Source organism: Anguilla rostrata, chromosome 16 (assembly GCF_018555375.3).
Source record: "Anguilla rostrata isolate EN2019 chromosome 16, ASM1855537v3, whole genome shotgun sequence".
In the NCBI taxonomy this organism is placed as follows: domain Eukaryota; kingdom Metazoa; phylum Chordata; class Actinopteri; order Anguilliformes; family Anguillidae; genus Anguilla; species Anguilla rostrata.
This window is the reverse complement of record NC_057948.1, coordinates 1,040,833-1,058,186: the sequence shown is the minus strand read 5'-3', so window position 1 is coordinate 1,058,186 and position 17,354 is coordinate 1,040,833. Positions and strand designations below refer to the sequence as shown.

Here is a 17,354-nt window from a genome sequence, read left to right as displayed (position 1 = left end):
AGCAGTTGACAGTAGCGTTGACAGCAGTGCAGCTGGCAGCTTCCGCAAGGCAAACAAACGACCTCACCAGCACAACACGCCCAGAGGAGCAGGTAGGGTTTTGCGATTGGGGACCAGGGCTGGGGGCTGAATAGCTAAATTAATAGTAAAATGAATAAGCAAGCTAGTTTCCTTGAATGATAGTAACCATAATTGTGAAAAAACTAGTTGCTTGCTTGTTACATTTCCAAATGAGTGACCTGATTTATTAAAACAAATCCAAAAATCCATCACCTGTGGGTTCCAATCTTTTAAAACCCAAAGTCGCATATTATAAGCGGATTTGTCAACTCTGGTAGCCTATGATGTTCAGCGCTGTATGCACCATTCTACACGTACTGTCCTGTATCTAGTGTAGTCTATGTTCAGCAAGTAGCCGATTGCTAGCTTAGTACTGCTTCATACTATGATTAGAGTAACTGTCATGGTTTTCGGGGAGTAGGACCCAGGCGCAGAGTGGGACAAAATTCAGGAGACTCCAAAGGAAGATAAAACAAAGACTTTACTCCAAAAACAAACAGGGAACAAACAAAAAGGACACGAGGGTCAAGATCAAACTCGAAAACTCTACAGAACAGAAACAACTTGAAATCCAAAACACGCGGAGCAGAACACAGGTAGGTCAGAACACACGGGCAGATCCACAAGCAGAAACACACAAGCAGAACACAGGCTGGTCAGAACACATGGGCAGATACACAAGCAGAAACACACAAGCACAACACAAGCAGGTCAGAACACACATATAGATACGCAGGCAAAAATGCACACACTGAAACACAAGAGGAACCAGTACCCGAGCCAGGGAAACAAATAACTTAATAGACAGGGCAAATAATCAGACGCAGGTGAACTCAAAGAACAATCCATCCAAAGAGGGAAGGGATAACAAGACACAAACAAAAATGATGATAGAATAATTGAAAACAATAATACAATGAAATACAGGGGAAACCAATGAGGGAGAACGAACTGAAACACAAAACTGAAAAGTGCCGCCATCTGGCGGCGCAAGAAGGAAAAAACCAGAAACGGAGCAGAATCCTGACAGCTACTATTTTCATGTAACCACCCCTTGTCAATGTTGTATTAGGAATGTAGAAGGAGTTTGGAAATATAATGGATGTTGTAACACCTTACGCATCGCCCCCTTTTTTAACACAAGCCTGAAAATGACATAGCCAAAATTAAATGGTTACTATTCTTGAATACAGAATTCTTTTGAATACAGGCAAAGAGTCAAAATTACTCTACATATCACTGAAACAAAGTAACAGAAGCGCAAACAAGTGGATTTTTTTTTTCTTAACTGAAATATTTTTATTAATTCTTTTTTTTTTTGAGTGGATACAGATGTTTTCAGGTGTGCCTGGTGGGCTTAGAAACACAATGGGGCCACAGCCACCACACTGGACAAAATCCTGGTTTAAATTTTATGAGCTATGCCTCGCCAGGTTTCCAAAAAGGCCATTTGCAGACTTCAAAAGGACACCTGGGAACCAAATTATATTATGGGTTATTAAAATGAAAAATTAAAGGTCTAAAATTTCATATACTTTATACTATATGCTTTATACTATAAGAAGTAGTGGCTTCCGTTCCCCCTGCCTGTCACCCTCCCCCTCCCTGTCCCTGTCCTTCTCCCACGCTCAGTGCCCCCCCCCCCCCCTCCATTTCCTTGCTCTCACTTTGCAACTTTTGGAAACAGCAGATCTGGACAAGTTTTTTTTAAATTTTATTTATATTTTTGAGAATTTATTTAGATGCTCACCAATTTCAAATGGGACATGGGAACATGCTGTGGAGTGAAAACCACTGTCACTGTCCTCCTCAGAAATTCGGGTGATTTCTGACTAGACCTCCCATTGCTGAGTCTTCTGTTTAGACTTACGCATTGCAAAATAATTTTTTGATGTTAAACAGCCTTCGTAGCCATAAAGTCTCATGGACGTTGAGGCTCAGGTCAATGTTTTCAGCATGTGTTCTGAAGAAGTTATGGTTTACTTGCACAAGAGAAACAACACCTGTCCTTTAATGCAAGCTAAACAACGGATACACCATTAAAGAAATGGCATTTCTTTATCTTTATCTTTATTCTTTATCTAAAAAGCTTCTCAACTGACACTATAATGGCATGCTAGTGGCTGATAGTGGACGAGGCAGAAATTATGCAGTCCACGCTGAGTCATTGCGGGTCCCACTGGCTGTATTGAGGGGCCACTTGGCTGGTCAGAGAAGCTTATAGGTGGGCTAATTTTCTTTCAGAGAATCTATACAAACCAGAGATAACAACATTCGTCTGTAGTATTTTTGGCATGTATACAATGGCAAAACTGGCAACAAAGATTATTCCTCCAGCGAATTTCAAAGTAAACACGGGACATTCTATCAAGGATTCTCCAAGTTCGGACGTTGTTTCGACTAAAAATGACTATGAGTTTGTTTGCTGGACTCTTGTCATGGCAATCCATGACAACCCTCACACACGCACACACATACACACACACACATGCACACACACCAACACATACATGCGCACACACACCAACAGACAGGCACACACACACCCACACACACTCACCTGCTTGTATACACAAACACACACACACACACACATCATCACACACACACGCAAGCATACACTAATGCACACATACCAACGTTTATGCACAAACTCACACACACACACACACACACACACACAGACATGCCAACAGGGATGCTGACTAAATCCTTTAGCAAGAGTACCAAACCTGCAGTAGATTTTTCCATCAGCTCTTGATAGTAATAGAACTCTTCAGACAGTGTCCTTCCATTGCGGATGTGACTCTCCACACAATAAGCTGCTTGCTATTCAACGCCATCCGCCAAGTCGGGACATAAGCCATTGCTAGGTACATTTTAAATCCGCAACCGTCCTCCACTGAAAGGGGGAGCAGGCGGAGAGGGACTGTTACCTGAGAGACCGGGTTTGCAAACCAGGAAGTTGCTGTCAACACAAACTTAACGAACCAGAACATTGGAACAATTTAAAAAAGCTCATTAAAACTTGATGTCGAACACCAGTGCTGACTTTCTGCATAAAGGAGGTGAATAATGTTTTTTTAATTAATTACCATAGTTTAAAATGCTTATTCCTTCAAACACGCCAATTACCTCAGGTTCCTGACCTGTCTGATGAATGCGTTTGATTATGCCCCTGATGTCAACACTACCCCCGGGGAGAGCCAGTGTGACTGATGAACCAGGAGAACTGACTGGAAGCACTTCAGCTGCATGGAGCACTGCCCCCCATCAAGTGTCTCATCTGGATCTGCCTCATCAAACAAATATCTGAAGTGCCGTGAAGACCTCAGCCTGTCTGAGTTCAAAGTCAAGCAGATTCACAGAAGATTCAGGAAAATCAACCTGCTTTTGGAAACTTCCACATCCTTCCGGGACAAAACCGTGGCTGAGGAGGGACTTAAAACACGCGAAACAGTTCAGCCATCTCCGATGTAATTCGGAACTGTCTGTTTCCAACTTTTTAAATTGGCATAAATGCCAGTGTGTCCATATGCTATGGAATTAATCCACTTAGAGTCAGCATACGTTCATTTCATAAGAGGGAAAGAATCAGAGTCTGTGCGAGCTGGTTTGACAGCAGTCCTTTAAGTTTATAGTCCCCTTAAAATATTAAACAAGCAAATACACCATAACATAAATGAATCAGTAAATACGGAAATAATGTGCATATGAAGAAATCAAAGTCAACCTATTTATTACTTAAACCTGAGGTTACTGAAAAGTATTTTCACAAACCTTTTTACATTTTGAAGAGATTTTATTATTCTATCAAGCCATTTTTCATAACACATTTATTTATGTATTTATTTATTTCCCGGGTGGGGCAGCACTGCTGTAACCCTAAGGAAAGATGCCTAACATGAACAGTTTTAGTAAAAGGCCAGCTATATTACTGGCATTAATGAAGCTGTGTAAGTTAAAGTCCCGCCACAGGGAGTACTGCAGACCAGTCTTGGCACTCCTCTGATCTACAAAGCTGAGACCCGGTGCCTATTTGCCACTTTAAATCACACAACAGCACAGCGAACGCCATTCAGAGGAAGGACACACCTCTCTCTGAGATCACGAGGACAGCTGCTACCCTGTAGGTGACCCAAACCCACACACGCCTCTCTCTGAGATCACGAGGACAGCTGCTAAAAAATTTTTTTAAGGCTTATATGCAGACTTTATTCCTAAAAAGCCAATTTAAGTAGTCATAGATCTCATAATAACAACAAATTCCTCATAGATACAATTATAGGCTTAAATAGGCAATTGATATGAACTACATTACCCAACCTATATGAATTTACTTGAATATTTAACCAGTTTTCATTATGATTTAGTTTTCAATTTTGATTTCATAAATTTATTTTGAAATTTAGGTTTAGTTACTTTTAAGAGTGCATTTGCTAGTCTTAGTTCAGTTCTTTAGTTTTTACTTAGTGAAGTGATTTTGTTTATTAACAGAAGTGACTGATTATGATAGTTGATGTTATCTACAGACCCAGACGTGCACAATCAAACCCAACCCTGAGCAGCACCGTGCATACTGCTTTTGGATCACCTGCTAATCGTGCCTCAGAGAAGGAGCACGCCATCAGGGACCATGCAGATACGCTTACAGAGAGTGATGAATGGCTGATGTTTGCACACGAGGCATGCCCTGCAGTTGGCACGCCTTTATGGGATTGCCAGGGTGTTTCCATATGCTAATCACATCAACACACAACACACATCCGATTTACGGCGAGTGGGCACTCATCTGATACACTCCCGATAAGCACAAAATCAAAAAAAGGTCTGCGCATGTTTCATGAATCCCACATTGGTTTTCGGTAGGAAATAATTTTAGAAAACCGTTGGGAAGAAGGCCCAATGAATTTGAGCAAAGATACTTAGTGATTTTACACTGATGTGGCTGTTTCTTTCCAGGCATGGTGCATGTCTAAGACTCACATCCATTCATTAATTACCACATGCCCTCACTGTACTCAACTGTAGTTTTGATGCAAGACCAGACCTGAGATTACACACACAGCCTTTCCTACAGCTCAGAGCTGAGCAGCAACACTGAGATTATACACACAGTATAGACACTGAGATTACACACACATGGGTAGACACTGAGATACACACACAGGATAGACACTGAGATTACATGTGATGTTCTGTGCAAGGACCCAGACGCAGACCAGGGAAATCCGAAAAACGTTGTCTTTATTCAGTCCGAGGTTCGAAGCCAAGTAATCAGAGAAAGGACGGTGCAAAATCGAGTTCCCAAAAGAATTGTGGTAAACGGGTAAAAAAACAAAAACCAGGAGATCAGATCGGCGAAGGTACAAAGGGACAGGCAAAAGAGAAGTCAAAGCAAAGCGAAGGTCAAACCAGAAAGCAAACAAACCAAAAGGGGCAGGCAAACTCAAAGTCGTTCAGAAAGGGTGTCTCAGGAATCTTGATAATCAAAGGCTTACTAAATATCGGCACGGTGAATTCGATCAACGTTCTGACCGGGAGCTGGTGGAACAGACTGACATTTATACACTGGGGAAGGTAACAATCAAGGAGGGGTTAAGTGAGTGAGGGCGGGGTAACAAACAACATCCAGCTGAAGAACATTAGGATAACTAATTAAATGACAGGGACTGACAAAACGCAGACTGGAATCACATAGACAACAATGATAATAGACGGCCTGGATTTAGCAGGTAAAAATGCGTGCAGAGAGAGAGAGGTGCAGTCAGAGCAAGATACAGGTGCAGGCAATTGCAGAACTCAGCGTTAGAGCAGGCTAGAAAGAAAAGGGGCGGAGCTACAGCGCAGCATGGAAAAGGGGAGAATGGTTAATGTATTAGTATAGTGATCTAAACTATCAAAAACCCAAAACTAGTGTGTGTTAGTCCATTAGTAATATTCACATGTTAGTATATTAATGAGGTTAGTACTTTACAATCTATAAATTAGTAAGGATTAGTAGAAATGAGTAAAACTAGATATAAGCAGGAAGTAAAAACGAGACTGGAAGGAAGGGGGGGAAACCACGAAAACCCGGAACCACCCGAACAGTGAAATCACACAAATACAGGGGAGTGAAGCAGCTCAGGGAACACAGACACAGAGACAGTACTGGGGAGACAAGTGACCGGGAGAAACAAACTACAACATTACACACACAAGGTAGACAGTGAGATTACACACACAGGATAGACACTGAGATTACACACACAGGGTAGACAGTGAAATTACACACACAGGATAGACACTGAGATTACACACACAGGATAGACACTGAGATTACACACACAGGGTAGACAGTGAGATTACACACACAGGATAGACACTGAGATTACACACACAGGGTAGACAGTGAAATTACACACACAGGGTAGACAGTGAGATTACACACACATGGATAGACACTGAGATTACACACACATGGGTAGAGACCGAGATTACACACACAGAACAGACACTGAGATTACACACACAGGGTAGACAGTGAGATTACACACACCGGGTAGACAGTGAGATTACACACACATGGGTAGACACTGAGATTACACACACATGGGTAGAGACCGAGATTACACACACAGCCTTCTCTACAGCTCAGATCTGAGCAGCAACACTGAGATTACACACACAGTATAGACACTGAGATTACACACACATGGGTAGACACTGAGATTACACACACATGTGTAGACACTGAGATTACACACACATGGATAGACACTGAGATTACACACACAAGGTAGACACTGAGATTACACACACATGGGTAGACACTGAGATTACACACACATGGGTAGACACTGAGATTACACATACATGGATAGACACTGAGATTACACACACAAGGTAGACACTGAGATTACACACACAAGGTGGACACTGAGAATACACACACAGGGTGGACACTAAGATTACACACACAGGGTAGACACTGAGATTACACACACATGGGTAGACACTGAGATTACACACACAAGGTAGACACTGAGATTACACACACAAGGTAGACACTGAGATTACACACAGATGGGTAGACACTGAGATTACACACACAGGGTAGACACCGATATTACACACACAGCCTTCTCTACAGCTCAGAGCTGAGCAGCAACACTGAGATTATACACACAGTATAGACACTGAGATTGCACACATATGGGTAGACACTGAGATACACACATAGGATAGACACTGAGATTACACACACAAGGTAGACAGTGAGATTACACACACAGGGTAGACAGTGAGATTACACACACAGGATAGACACTGAGATTACACACACAGGGTAGACAGTGAGATTACACACACCGGGTAGACAGTGAGATTACACACACATGGGTAGACACTGAGATTACACACACATGGGTAGAGACCGAGATTACACACACAGAATAGACACTGAGATTACACACACAGCCTTCTCTACAGCTCAGATCTGAGCAGCAACACTGAGATTATACACACAGTATAGACACTGAGATTACACACACATGGGTAGACACTGAGATTACACACACATGTGTAGACACTGAGATTACACACACATGGATAGACACTGAGATTACACACACAGGGTAGACACTGAGATTACACACACATGGGTAGACACTGAGATTACACACACATGGGTAGACACTGAGATTACACATACATGGATAGACACTGAGATTACACACACAAGGTAGACACTGAGATTACACACACAAGGTGGACACTGAGAATACACACACAGGGTGGACACTAAGATTACACACACAGGGTAGACACTGAGATTACACACACATGGGTAGACACTGAGATTACACACACAAGGTAGACACTGAGATTACACACACAAGGTAGACACTGAGATTACACACACATGGGTAGACACTGAGATTACACACACAGGGTAGACACCGATATTACACACACAGCCTTCTCTACAGCTCAGAGCTGAGCAGCAACACTGAGAATATACACACAGTATAGACACTGAGATTGCACACATATGGGTAGACACTGAGATACACACATAGGATAGACACTGAGATTACACACAAGGTAGACAGTGAGATTACACACACAGGGTAGACAGTGAGATTACACACACAGGATAGACACTGAGATTACACACACAGGGTAGACAGTGAGATTACACACACCGGGTAGACAGTGAGATTACACACACATGGGTAGACACTGAGATTACACACACATGGGTAGAGACCGAGATTACACACACAGAATAGACACTGAGATTACACACACAGCCTTCTCTACAGCTCAGATCTGAGCAGCAACACTGAGATTATACACACAGTATAGACACTGAGATTACACACACATGGGTAGACACTGAGATTACACACACATGTGTAGACACTGAGATTACACACACAGGGGTAGACACTGAGATTACACACACAGGGTAGACACTGAGATTACACACACATGGGTAGACACTGAGATAACACACACATGGGTAGACACTGAGATTACACACACATGGATAGACACTGAGATTACACACACAAGGTAGACACTGAGATTACACACACAGGGTGGACACTGAGATTACACACACAGGGTGGACACTAAGATTACACACACAGGGTAGACACTGAGATTACACACACATGGGTAGACACTGAGATTACACACACATGGATAGGCACTGAGATTACACACATATGGGTAGACAGTGAGATTACACACACAGGATAGACACTGAGATTACACACACAGGGTGGACACTAAGATTACACACACAGGGTAGACACTGAGATTACACACACATGGGTAGACACTGAGATTACACACACATGGATAGACACTGAGATTACACACATATGGGTAGACACTGAGATTACACACACAGGATAGACACTAAAATTACACACACATGGGTAGACACTGAGATTATACACACAGGATAGACACTGAGATTACACACACAAGGTAGACACTGAGATTACACACACAGGGTGGACACTAAAATTACACACACAGGGTAGACACTGAGATTACACACACATGGGTAGACACTGAGATTACACACACATGGATAGACACTGAGATTACACACATATGGGTAGACACTGAGATTACACACACAGGATAGACACTAAGATTACACACACATGGTTAGACACTGAGATTATACACACAGGATAGACACTGAGATCACACACACATGGTAGACACTGAGATTACACACATATGGGTAGACACTGAGATTACACACACAGGATAGACATTGAGATTACACACACAGGGTAGACACTGAGATTACACACACGGTAGACACTGAGATTACACACACATGGGTAGACACTGAGATTACACACACAGTATAGACACTGAGATTACACACACAGGGTAAACACTGAGATTACACACACAGGGTAGACACTGAGGACTTTCTCTTAGAAAGATGAAATAACCTCAACTGCTCCTGTCTTTTTCTCTAGAATAGGTTTATTTTTGTACACTCTTTAGATGGAGTAAAAACAGGGCTCCAGTTTAAATAGTGGTATATTGTGTCTCGGGTCTATTTGGAGCCAGAGCAGTGCTTCAATCACTGTTTTGGGGTGTAAACACAATTATGATGCGGCTGCCACCTTCTTCATATCTGGAATCTGAATCGGAAGCTGGCTTTGATCCCACTCTTTCAGTTTCAGGTGTACAGCTATGGTGTTAAAATTTGTTAGAACTGGTAGTAGTGCAAACCAAACTCAGAAATGTGTCGTCTTTTTCTTCAGAATCCTTCCTAACCCAGCCGTGCATTAGGAAGGTGCTTCTCTTAGATTCTGGAGCATTCTTTTCCAGGCGCACATGAGGTAATATAGCAGGAGTAACTCACTGGGGTGCTGCTCAGTGTAACCGTGCCCCAGTTACCCGTAATGGGCACGATGATGTCAGACACTGTAATTATGAACTGCACTGGACGCTGCGTGGGGGGGCAAGGGGGCGGGGGTGCTGGCTTATTACCACGATTGCAGGTAGGGTCTCCTGTTCGAGGCGATTATTAACCTGAGGCTGTGGGAAGGGAGAGGGGTAGTTCAAGCTTCAGCTGTTCCTCTGGCCTCCCGAACATGAGGCACCCAGCTGGGGCAGATGGGGCACGACTGCAAGCTGTGTGGCGGAAGGAAGCAGCTCTGGGTTCTGGAGGAGAAGGGGAGGGGCTAAAAGCTCTGGGCTGGGCTGTGGAAACCCTGTCATTAAAATAGCTCCAAGCTAACCCCCCCCCCCCCCCCACACTGCATTGAGTTCAGTGGTTTCCAACAAAAAAAACCATTTCCCACATCAAGTCTAAACTCGGATGATTTTAAAAGTAAAAGACAGATCGTCCACGCAATATGACTCAGAGACGTTGCTCTATCCCTAATATGCCGGTTCACAGTTTTGCACTGATTAGAGCTATAATGGAAATAAATCATATATTTTTGGACTTTATCCTCAATAGTTTGAATGGATGTGCTTTTGTAACGAAAGGGAAATAGCGTATAACTGTAACTGTAGCACGGAGAGGATATCATGTGAGGGCTAACTGTGAGGGCTAACCCTTGCTGGCTGAACTGAGTCCATACTTGAGTAGTCCCACACAATGTTATGATTGGATTACTGACAGATTTGCGAGAAGCTGACATCAATGGGACAATATCTGGCCAACGAATTTGGACAGTCCCATCCTGTCATGAATGTATTGCACATTCTCAAGGTAATATTTATTTAAATGTCTTTCCCACAAATAACATAACAAAATAAATAGTAAGGTCAGCCTATTTTGCGTTTCAGAATATTTAAAACTTGAATGCCATGCTGTATGGACTTATAGGCATTTCAGATGAAGACAAAATTTTAATGAAGTGAGCGACAAATTCAATAATAATAATAATAATAATAATAATAATAATAATAATAATAATCACTGTAAAGCTGTGTGAGTTTCCAGTAAAAGCCGTTTCTGCATGTGAGCAGCATTAAGCTCATGCCTGTGTGCTCTGGGCCACTTCACCAAACTCATCCATCTCCAGCAGGCTCCCGACCAATTAGAGCACGGTATGCAAATTAGCCAGCGCAACTCCAAACTGGAGAGCAGGGCTAGCATGGAGGTCGCAGACCGTCTCCAGGAGGGAGGGAGGGGGAGAGGGAGGGGAGGGGAGGGGGGGTTACTGTGATTCATCAGTGTTATCATTGTGCCTTGGCAATACGTATTTTGAAATACGTCATTCCAATAAAGAATCCGAATTGAAATGAGTGACAAAGAGAAAAATAGAGAGAAAGAGAGAGCAAGAGAGAGAGAAACAGCAAGCGAGGAAGAGTGAGCACAAGGAAAAAGGGGGTGTGCCTGGGGAATCCCCAGCTAAATTAAGCCAGGGAAAAGCCTTCCGATGACTCAAAAATCTGCAGTTTTCCAGCCGGGACAAGTGGTTTAAGGAGGTTTCTCTCCTTACGAGGAGATTTATTTACGCACTGGGGGAGGGAAAAAGGACAGACAGTCTGGGTTTTCACTCTTCCCAAAAAAAATATGCACCAGAGATCTCCTGTAGGAGACCAGAGTTGCACAGGCCTGGAACCCAGCTAAATGGCTGTCTGCAACCACCTCTCTTACCCTGTTTCCCCTCAATTTCTGCTTTCAAAACTGAAGTCAACAACAGACAGGCCAAATACCGCCAACAACAGGCAGGCCAAAAACCGCTAACAACAGATGGGCCAAAAACCGCCAACAACAGACTGGCCAAAAACCGCCAACAACAGACAGGCCAAAAACCGCCAACAACAGACAGGTCAAAAACCGCCAACAACAGACAGGCCAAAAACCGCCAACAACAGTCAAGCCAAAAACCACCAACAACAGACAAGCCAAAAACCGCCAACAACAGACAGGCCAAAAACCACCAACAACAGACAAGCCAAAAACCACCAACAACAGACAGGCCAAAAACCGCCAACAACAGACAAGCCAAAAACCAGCAACAACAGACAGGCCAAAAACCGCCAACAACAGACAGGCCAAAAACCACCAACAACAGACGAGCCAAAAACTTCCAACAACAGACAGGCCAAAAACCGCCAACAACAGGCTCCCATGCCTGTCCAGACACAGCACTGTTTCCACCCAACAAGGGTCACAAACTCTGATTTTGGAGGACCAGAGGGTCGGTTGGGGTCCCCAATCCTGGTCCTGGAGAGCCACAGGGTCTACTGGGGTCCCCAGCCCTGGTCCTGGGGAGCCACAGGGTCTGCTGTTTTTCACTGTTAATCAGCACTTAACTGATTGATTTAAACAGCTGATTACACAATTAACTCACCTCATCTGGTTTCTTGAGTCCAAGCCAGTTGTTAATTTTAAGGCAAAAACTAAAACCAGCGGCTCTGCAGGACCAAGGCTGTACACCTGTGCCCAGAATCTGTGCTACAAATCACACAGGCCTTCACAAAGAGGCACTGAGGCTCCTCTTTTTTCAGGCTTATCTGTCATGTGTCTACCTGAAACTGAAAGCTTCCTGGGGCTACAAATGCATCAATGGCAATCCATCAATCGTGAGGCCAAAATAAAAATTAAAAAGTAGATTTATTTTCCCTCAAAGCAAAACTGGTTTGCCTACACTCTTCCTAAATTAGTCATTGCCTGGAGTGGAAAGTATATTTGACTATTAACATTCCCTGGGTTCAGCGCATGAGTGGCTATGGGAGAAAGTGGCTGATGATATTTGTCCATTTGTCCTTTTTCTCAAGCTGAGTTCATGGAGCTTACCTATTTAATACCTTCCAAATGCAGCGTTCTTCCATAGAAATAGGCAAGTTGTGCCGGGACATTTCCCAGTTTCCTCTGTAAACGGCTTTTATATATACAGGAAAAGTGTGTGCTGTCTGAGTGCACAGCCCTGATTTAACAGCTCTCAGGAGGGACCTGACTCTTACTGAGGCTGGCGTAGGCCCGTGCCTGACACCGCTCTCAGGAGGGACCTGACTCTTACTGAGGCTGGCGTAGGCCCGTGCCTGACACCGCTCTCAGGAGGGACCTGACTCTTACTGAGGCTGGCGTAGGCCCGTGCCTGACACCGCTCTCAGGAGGGACCTGACTCTTACTGAGGCTGGCGTAGGCCCGTGCCTGACACCGCTTTCAGGAGGGACCTGACTCTTACTGAGGCTGGCGTAGGCCCGTGGCTGACACCGCTCTCAGGAGGGACCTGACTCTTACTGAGGCTGGCGTAGGCGTCAGCTCCACTGGTTAGCGTGTGACGTCAGCTCCACTGGTTAGCGTGTGACGTCAGCGTGCTCCACTGGTTAGCGTGTGACATCAGCGTGCTCCACTGGTTAGCGTGTGACATCAGCGTGCTCCACTGGTTAGCGTGTGACATCAGCGCGCTCCACTGGTTAGTATGTGACGTCAGCGTGCTCCACTGGTTAGTATGTGACGTCAGCGCGCTACACTGGTTAGCATGTGACAACAATGACTCTGTACAATGTGAAATACAATTAAAGTGACATTCAGTGCCTATTTTGCCAAGGTGGTGGACTCCGAGGATGCAGTCTGGAAGACTTCCTTGCCCCCGATGCTTCGCCAGCCTCTTTGCTCACAAACTGGGCAACTTAGTTCATCCACCCAGTCACCTTGCCAGCTAGCTCACGCCAACACCATTGCTCTGGCCTAAAGGTGAGGCTTACCTTCCACCTGCTCTGGCCTAAAGGTGAGGCTTACCTTCCACCTGCTCTGGCCTAAAGGTGAGGCTTACCCTCCACCTGCTCTGGCCTAAAGGTGAGGCTTACCTTCCACCTGCTCTGGCCTAAAGGTGAGGCTTACCTTCCACCTGCTCTGGCCTAAAGGTGAGGCTTACCTTCCACCTGCTCTGGCCTAAAGGTGAGGCTTACCTTCCACCTGCTCTGGCCTAAAGGTGAGGCTTACCCTCCACCTGCTCTGGCCTAAAGGTGAGGCTTACCCTCCACCTGCTCTGGCCTAAAGGTGAGGCTTACCCTCCACCTGCTCTGGCCTAAAGGTGAGGCTTACCCTCCACCTGCTCTGGCCTAAAGGTGAGGCTTACCCTCCACCTGCTCTGGCCTAAAGGTGAGGCTTACCCTCCACCTGCTCTGGCCTAAAGGTGAGGCTTACCTTCAACCTGCTCTGGCCTAAAGGTGAGGCTTACCTTCCACCTGCTCTGGCCTAAAGGTGAGGCTTACCTTCCACCTGCTCTGGCCTAAAGGTGAGGCTTACCCTCCACCTGCTCTGGCCTAAAGGTGAGGCTTACCCTCCACCTGCTCTGGCCTAAAGGTGAGGCTTACCTTCCACCTGCTCTGGCCTAAAGGTGAGGCTTACCTTCCACCTGCTCTGGCCTAAAGGTGAGGCTTACCCTCCACCTGCTCTGGCCTAAAGGTGAGGCTTACCCTCCACCTGCTCTGGCCTAAAGGTGAGGCTTACCCTCCACCTGCTCTGGCCTAAAGGTGAGGCTTACCCTCCACCTGCTCTGGCCTAAAGGTGAGGCTTACCCTCCACCTGCTCTGGCCTAAAGGTGAGGCTTACCCTCCACCTGCTCTGGCCTAAAGGTGAGGCTTACCCTCCACCTGCTCTGGCCTAAAGGTGAGGCTTACCCTCCACCTGCTCTGGCCTAAAGGTGAGGCTTACCCTCCACCTGCTCTGGCCTAAAGCACCAGCATCCAGCAGCTTCACATGCCTCTCAAACTGATGTCATGTCTGGTTACTTTATTTATAGCGCCATGCGTACGGTACAGCTGGAAGCTCATAGCAGGTATGTTAGCGTGGCAATCACAAGAGAAGCTGCCCTACATTACTCCTTAAGAGATAGCGCTGAGAATCTATAGAATCTATAGAAAAGGGTGTCATTTCTATTTATTTATTTACGAACAGGTTGTTTTGTGTCCTTTGCACATTAATTAATTTGTCATTAATTTTGTAATTAATATATCCTCAGGTACTCAGTGTGATCAAAACATTCTTTCACTCTTCTAATACTGAGAGACCTTCCAGATCAAAACTACAGTACGCCCACACACGGTCCCAAAATCCCCAGCGAGTGTAGCTCAACACACACTGTGCTGTAACCAGATTGTGTCTTAACAGCATAGAAAGGTCTTGTACCAGTGCTCTCTGATTCACAGAGCAGACACCAATTCAGTGCCAATTCCAGGGTGTATATGAAATTACGAACTAAAACGGTCCCGACCCAATTACAGCTAAAAACAAATCTGGTTTCTCCTGAAGGTGTCAGACGCAAGCTTCACCTGCGACTCCCGTTCCGCAGTTAAGCACAAACTGTTCCTTTCAGAGCAGGCGAGCCGGCTTCCCGGTTCCGTACACGCGCACTGGTCCCGTAGAGCGCCGGGCACACGAGCTGCGTTCAGCCTGAAGCTGCGCCGCGGCCGTGGACAGCCCGCAGCCCAGTCATCTCACAAATACAGGCTGCACTCTGTTCCCCGTGCAAAACCACCACAATCACGGCGCTCAGCGCTCGCCCAAACCACCCATAAAGCCCGGACCAGTTTAAGGACGTCTGGAATATGTGCTACTGTAAGAGTAGTGTGAAGTGTCATTCGATCCCCCGTGGTGCCTGTGAGTGACCGACGATGGGAGGGAAGACCCATGTGCCGTCCATCGTCGTGGAAACTCTGATATATGGCTGTCTGGGAATGGCGGCCCAGACATCATAGAAAGCAGCTGCTGGAGATATTATCGCCATTCTCTGTGGGCTACTCCAGTGAGTCACTATGGAAATGATAAGAAGCAAGCCGAATGGATTGTTTCCACTTTACTCCTGAGTTCACTTGAATTAACCGTTTACTTACGAGTATCGCAGTACTCCAGACCCTGTTGCTTGGAAATTATGAATTGCATATACCAAGGAGTACATTAGACGGATACAATTTACAAAGTGCTGCATTTGAATCCAGAATACCTGTTGTATTATTATGCACCCAATAACCACGGACAGACAGCTGATCTGAACGTGTTCCTTTCTCCAACGTCCCCGTATTTCCACACAGTTCGTGAAACGGTTAACAGTTCGCCTAATTTCATATTTTCATTATGGTATTTATCAGAAATACTTTCTCCAGCTGTCACCCTCCTAATATCGGGGTTTGCAGATGGGTGTATTCTTCTAACTAAACAGCGCAGAGTTCGTATTTCATGCGATGAACAGTTTGGAAATGCATGTCATAAGCAGCTCGTTACAAAAATCTCTTCACAGACAGGTGACACTGCGTGCTTCGCATGTCCTTCGTAGTTGATGCAATTTACGATTTGGCCATATAGGCAACAGCAATTGAAATAGAAACCATAATTTAGCCATAGCGGATAGCAACGCACTTGCTATAGCTTAATTTAGCCAGTCAGAATAATAGAATATGAAATATACCACATCTTCCAAAGTAAACAGGTTTACAAATGACAACAGACGACAACGCCGGAGGAAAACGTATGGGGAGACTACCGAGGCACATTAATGGAATTATTGTCCATTTTTCTCTGGAAATACGGGAAAGACAACGTCATGTGTATCAGAAAATTAACTGATCCGGAACATACCACGTTGGTGAGGAAATCGGACTCATTCAAATCCTCCAGGTCCAACAGGTTGGAATTTGGGAAAAGTTTCTCCGAGCTGAAATTGTCCAGAAGGGTATCCATGGCTTTCCAAACGAGAAAACGGATAACTAACTTCTTTCGCAAATACAACAATTGTGTGCGTTAAATTCCAATAAATGTTCCAAGCAATTTCAAGCGTGTATTCTTCGTATTAAACTCCCGCTTCGTTTCTTTGGAACTAGATAATCAGATTTGAACATCAATGGAACTAAACTGAAACTAACTCGTTAATTCGAGCTATGCTTTTTTGGGAAATAGTCCTGTGCACAGTAGTAAGGGTGTTCCAGGTGCTATTAAATCTGTCACATCAACGTAGCGCGCTGTCTCTAAAAAAAAAACACTCGCTACATATTCATAACAGTACCTCCCTAATTTCACTTTTTTAGTCCCTCCAAGTCCCCTCCCATTTTCTTATGTTAAAGTGACACCACCGAACGCACAGTAGACACCCTGGTTTACTCACTAATTGCTTTTTAGATTATTATCATGTTTAAAACCACGTCGGATTTCATTTACTGTACTGCAGTGTGGATTAGAATAACTGTACTGTATACTAGGACGTGTGTGTATGTACTGTATGCAAGTTTGTGCCTGTGTGACAATGTTTGCATGTGTGTGTGTTTGCGTATGTACAGTATGCATGTTTGTGTGTATGTGTGTG

The 17,354-nt window shown here is 44.7% G+C and overlaps 1 protein-coding gene across 1 annotated transcript in view; it reads right to left on the bottom strand.

Moving 5' to 3' along the window:
• Positions 1 to 17,013, bottom strand: part of LOC135242168 (cyclic AMP-responsive element-binding protein 3-like protein 1) — a 53,680-nt gene extending 36,667 nt beyond the window's left edge. The window contains exon 1 of the mRNA XM_064313117.1: positions 16,634 to 17,013. Coding sequence (XP_064169187.1) covers positions 16,634 to 16,735 — 102 coding nt within the window. The 5' untranslated portion in view covers positions 16,736 to 17,013. The remainder of the gene's footprint in view (positions 1 to 16,633) is intronic.
• Positions 17,014 to 17,354: the final 341 nt, after the last annotated feature.